The 5,440-nt window shown below is 53.3% G+C and overlaps 1 protein-coding gene across 1 annotated transcript; it reads left to right on the top strand.

The window, feature by feature from the left end:
- The first annotated feature begins 609 nt into the window (after nucleotides 1-609).
- On the top strand, nucleotides 610-5,414 carry LOC122206314 (PSMC3 interacting protein). Its single transcript, XM_042915377.1, has 8 exons — nucleotides 610-1,446; nucleotides 1,538-1,638; nucleotides 1,818-1,907; nucleotides 3,952-4,063; nucleotides 4,583-4,728; nucleotides 4,844-4,897; nucleotides 5,023-5,082; nucleotides 5,169-5,414. The coding sequence occupies exons 1-8, from the start codon at nucleotides 1,413-1,415 to the stop codon at nucleotides 5,223-5,225; spliced, it is 654 nt and encodes a 217-aa protein (XP_042771311.1). The 5' UTR covers nucleotides 610-1,412; the 3' UTR covers nucleotides 5,226-5,414.
- The last annotated feature ends 26 nt before the right edge of the window (nucleotides 5,415-5,440 follow it).

Genomic DNA, 5,440 nt, shown 5'->3' with positions numbered 1-5,440 from the left:
TTATATGAGAACAATCTTTAAGAGACTGATGTTGAATGGTGTTTTACCCTTGATAGTGTTCTCAGGTGACAACCTTAGAATAGTAAGTCCAGCTGTGAGCGACCCACCTGCCCTGTTTTTCCTTTGTGATGGTCAGAATAATCACCATGGTATGAAGCCACTTCCCCTCCCCTGGAGAGCCTAGACAGTATAACTGGCACTCTTGGTTGGCATCTAGCCAGCAGTTCCATCATTTTTTTTTAATGTTTGTTTATTTTAGAGAGAGAGAGAGAGAGAGAGAGAGAGAGAGAGAAAGCAAGCGGGGGAGGGGCAGAGAGAGAGAGGGAGCCAGAATCCCAAGCAAGCTCTGCACTGTCAGTATGCAGCCCCACCTGCGGCTCAAACCCACGAACCTCAAGATCATGACCTGAGCCGAAATCAAGAGTCGGATGCCCAACCTACTGTGCCACCCAGGCACCCCTCATTTTTAATTCTTAATATTGTTCCTTAGACATGTGAAGACAACTACGTGTTTCAAAGGCTAATGAGAATTTAGGTAACAGAAGGCTGTAAAGATTAACACCATGCTCTTCCTCTGGAGTGTTTGAGCTGCAGGGACAGCTGCTCTTTGGCCTTCGGCTGACCTCAGAAACTAGAAACACTTATTTCAGGCTTTGTCCCATTGGCCACTGTGGGCAGAAGTGGAAAACACCTGCCAGGTGTTGCCATAAGATTGACTCGGCCAACAGGAAACTTTTCTAACAAGCTTTGTGGCTTAACCGTAGCCCCGTCCCAACCCTGCCTTGCCTTGGCGTTCACACCACAGCACGTGTTGAGCGCCCCCTGTGTGCGAGGCCCGGTAACGGGCAATGAAGGATATCGCTATTGTCCTTCCAGAGTTTCTACGCATTTTTGTCTTCCAACCACCCTCCTGTTAGTATCTCTTTTTCCTATTTTACAAATGAGACCGACGAAAAGAGCATCGGGCCGTGGGACAGGGCACGTCCCTGTGAGTAACTGGCTCTGTGATCTTGAGCAAGTCGCTAGCCCAGCGGGAGTTGATCCCAAGTTTTCTCCCCTTTGGAACACCGGCCCAGCTCACGGTGACGAGAGCTCAGCCGCTGCCTCTGGAAGCGGGTCTCGGAACGTGAAGGCGTGATTTACTACGGCCTGCGTCCCGAGGAGCAGGGAGGGAGAAGTCCAGGGCAAGCGCCCCACCTCCGCGGCATGGACCCAGAAGTGCGAGGGACCACACTCGCACCCGGCTCCCGACAGCACTGACCTACGGCGCCCGGGAAGGGTCGCTTCGTTCCTCGCCAAGACTTCCCCTTCCGCCAATCACCGCTTGCGCCCCGCCCTTCCCGTCGCCGGAAGCAGCCGTTGCCCCGAGCAACTGCAACGTCCGGCTTTCCAAGTTGGCGGCGGGGAAGGCCATGAGTAAAGGCCGGGCCGAGGCTGCGGCGGGAGGTAAACGGACCGCGGGCACGGGGGAGACCCGGGCGGGGGCCGGGCGAGGGGTCGGTTGAGTGACCTCCCCCCATGCCCCGTCTCCTCGTAGCCCCCGGGATTCTCCTGAGATACCTGCAGGAGCAGAACCGGCCCTACAGCGCCCAGGACGTGTTCGGGAACCTGCAGCGGGAACATGGACTGGGCAAGGCGGTGAGGACCCTCTCCTGGGACCGCCCCCCTACCCTTGGGGCCCCTCGAATCAGCCTGAAGTGCTGCCCTCTCGAGGCAGCCATTCTAGCCTTGAGCTTCCTAAGGCTGGTCGGCCCTAATTCCCACTGCCTGGGCCCTAAATCATCCCTCTGATTGGTTCTGCCTCTCCCCTCTGCCAGGCGGTGGTGAAGGCGCTGGAGCAGCTGGCCCAGCAAGGCAAAATCAAAGAGAAGATGTACGGCAAGCAGAAGATCTATTTTGCGGACCAGGTGAGGGAAACCTGTGCAGATTATCACCCGTGTGAGACCCCGACATTAGGTGAATCAGTCTCTAGAATGAACTCTGACTTGAGGCATCCCGTGAAACTCAGCTAGCCCACGCCATTAAAAGGGCCCCACACACCCTTTAAATCAAAGTGGGTACTCCCCTTGCTGTGATCCAGACTCAACGAGACTTCCAGATCTGAGATGTACATGATAGATGACAGAAGATCCTGAATTGTTCCTACCAAGGTCCCTTTCCCCTTGGAGGTTTCTTTTTCCCAGTCATCTAGATCAGAACCATCATCTGCCAAATGATTTGCCTTCTGTCCCCACCCCTCCCAACACAGATGACACTAATTTTGTATCTCTAGGCCAGACCACCGCCCGGATGCCTTCCAGACCTTGCAGAATCAATATTGCTGAAGTAGAATGCACATCTCCCCTAAATGGGCTCCTTTTACAGGCTTCTCCCTCAGTCAGAGCCACTCCTCACCCAACTCAGAGACTGGGGAGTCACTCTTACCTCACAGCTTAGGCAGCCAGCAAATCCAGTTGGCTTTCCCCCTTCCTGAATCCACCCTCCCCTTTCTGTCTGCCATTGCTGATTGAGTTCAGGTGCTCCTCATCTATCACGATAGCCTCCTCACAGCTCCTGGCCTCCTCACACATCTTAAACGCTGCAGCCAGAATGGTCTGCGTCAGTACAATCTGGGGCCATTTCCCTACTTGAAACTCCAGCACTCCCTACAACAGGGAGAAATCTACATAGAGACTTGGCTCCAGGCTGCTGCTAGCCTCACCTGTCCCTTCACCAGTACTAGACCATTTAGGTGTATTTTACTCCTGTGTCCTTCCTCTGCCTGGAGTTTTAAAAGCCCTTCTTCCTCTTCTGCGTCTTTGCTCAGCGAACTCTTACTCCAAGGTTCTCCCTCAGGCATCACCTCCAGAAACCTTCCCCGGATTCTCTCCTCGCCTCTTCTTCAGGCACTCACCTCCCTGAGGGATGCTATATTGTGGTGGTCTTTTTACCCATCTCCTCGCTAGACTGCAGCCCTTCCAGGGCTGAGCCCACTTCTCACTCTTCCTCCTTTGCTGAGCACAACCCCCCCCCACCCCAGTATCTAACGTCCAGTAGACCCTGAATACTAGTTTAACTGAACCACACCACCATCAAGACTAACTTTTCTGAAATAGGTTTCATTACATTACTACTCTAATGAAGAGTCCCTAAGGGAGAATTCGGCAGCATTTTTTCTGTAAAGACAATTTTGTGCTTTTGCCGGCCAGATGGCCTCTTGTCATAGCTATACAACTGTCACAGCCACTGAGGGCCGTCATTATAGAGCGGTATGTAAATGATCACATGTAAACGAGTAAACATGTAAATGAGTGGGTGTAACTGTGTTTCCAGAAATTTTTGTTTTCACAACCCCGAATGTGGCAGGATTTGGCGTGCAGGCTGTAGTTTGCTGCCTTCTGCTATAAAGGTTTACTTTGCTTTAATGAAGAGTCCAAACTGCCCAGGCTGGCATTCCTATTCTTTCTAACCTGCTCCCTGACATCACTGACAAGACCACCCCACCCCCCCATCCCGAGCCCCACCACAGTCCTTTGTGGCAGCTGGTCTCTCTCAGGGGAGGGGCCCCTCAGACGTTTACTGGAGTCCCTTCAATACCACCCACCACGACTCTTGACCTGCCCAGGTTCCTCCTACTGTGGAAATGTGTAATTTAGGTATCACTATCTTGGGAAGAATGTTCCTTTACTCTTTTAGCCCAGTGAGTGGTTTTACCACTAAACTAAGATTTCTGCTGTTCAGTATCCTGAAGCTCCTTGAGGACAGGCATCAGGTTTTAACTTTTTTACACCTTTTTGTTTGTTGGGACCAGTACCGAACCGAATGGTGTCTCACAGGGACCCTCCCGCTGTTCTCCCAGGCCCCCTGGAGGGCTGGGGAGCCCCAGGTTCTTGAGTGGATGTGATGTAGCCTGCCCAGATGTGGCCTCACATCACACCCACCCACTTCTGTTTGTCGTCTCACCTCTGGCAGGACCAGTTTGAGATGGTGAGTGACGCTGACCTCCAAGGCCTGGACACCAAAATCGTGGCCCTCACTGCCAAGGTGCAGAGCCTCCAGCAGAGCTGCCGCCACATGGAGGCCGGTAGGACTGGGCGGATGCCGGAAGGGGCCCCTGGCGCGAGGGTCATTCCAGAGGGCAGGAATCCCTAAGTGAATGGTTTGCTGACCGCAATGTCTCGCTGCAGTGGAGAGCTGGGCTGGGCCGCCACAGGCATTATGTTACAAGAAACGTAAACAGCTAATGGCTTTTGAATATAAATGGGCAAGACACGCATTTGCTTTCCCTAACATTATCAGTGTACTGTGCCCACACTCCCTCTGTGCCTGTTTCTTTAACTGGCTACAGGGAACAGTCTGTTCAACCTCACACTTTACCACTGCTTGTAGATGGAAGAGGAAAGACAAGCAGACTAAACTGGTAATTCTGTAAGCCTTAATCTCTGCCGAGCGCAATTTCCAGAATATGGAACTCATTCTGGACCCTGGGTGTAGAACCTAGAGCAAGGTAGGGGCCCAGTCTCCTACCTCAGGGAGCACCCACTGGGAAAGACAAAACCCCATCATCAGGGTAAGAAGCGACCTCAGGGAGATGTGGTTTCAGAGCTGAAGGAGTTAACTAGTGCCCTGACCACACCGGAGATGCAGAAAGAGATCCAGGAGTTGAAGAAGGAATGTGCTGGCTACAGAGAGAGACTGAAGAACATCAAAGCAGCCACCAACCACGTGACTCCAGAAGAGAAAGAGCAGGTGAGTCAGGAGGAAGGGTGGTAGCGGGGCGGTCTGCCTGTGCAGGTCTGGAGTGAGGCCGAGGTTGCCCCCCAGCAGCCCCTGAGAGGCTAGAGCAAGCCATTTCCCTGTGCAGGTGTACAGAGAGAGGCAGAAGTACTGCAAGGAATGGAGGAAGCGGAAGAGGATGGTAAGTGCGTGAGCTCCGCAGCAGGCCCTGGAAAATGGCAGCCACCGGAGAAACTGCTGCCTGAGGTCATGGGTCCGCCAGGCAGTGCCGCCCGTCTGAAAAGGGGTGGTTTTGTTTCTTGTCAGGCAACAGAACTGTCTGATGCGATCCTTGAAGGATACCCCAAGAGCAAGAAGCAGTTCTTTGTAAGTGGTTCTCTCTGTCTCTCCCCTCCTTGCCACCCTGGGGTCTTCGTCCAGGGAGGTCTCGTTTACTGGTCTCCCTGCCCCAGGAGGAAGTTGGGATAGAGACCGATGAAGATTACAACGTGAAGCTCCCAGACCCTTGAGGAGTCCTCTGCAGGATGGGGGAATGGAAGCGACGTCCTGGACTGGCCGCCTCCTTCAGGTTGGCTTCTTTGTTCCTGCTGCTTTCCACCTTTGAGCAGAGCAGCTGGGAGAGGGGCATGAACCAGAATACAGGGCTCAGGGAGTGAGCAAGCCCAGAGTGGATGGTTGTCATGCTCGTTTCATCATCTAGATTCCAATTGCTTGCACTTAAACT

Source organism: Panthera leo, chromosome E1, assembly GCF_018350215.1.
Source record: "Panthera leo isolate Ple1 chromosome E1, P.leo_Ple1_pat1.1, whole genome shotgun sequence".
NCBI classification, from domain to species: Eukaryota; Metazoa; Chordata; class Mammalia; order Carnivora; family Felidae; genus Panthera; species Panthera leo.
Note: the sequence above shows the minus strand (reverse complement) of the source record. Positions and strands in the feature narration are given on the sequence as shown.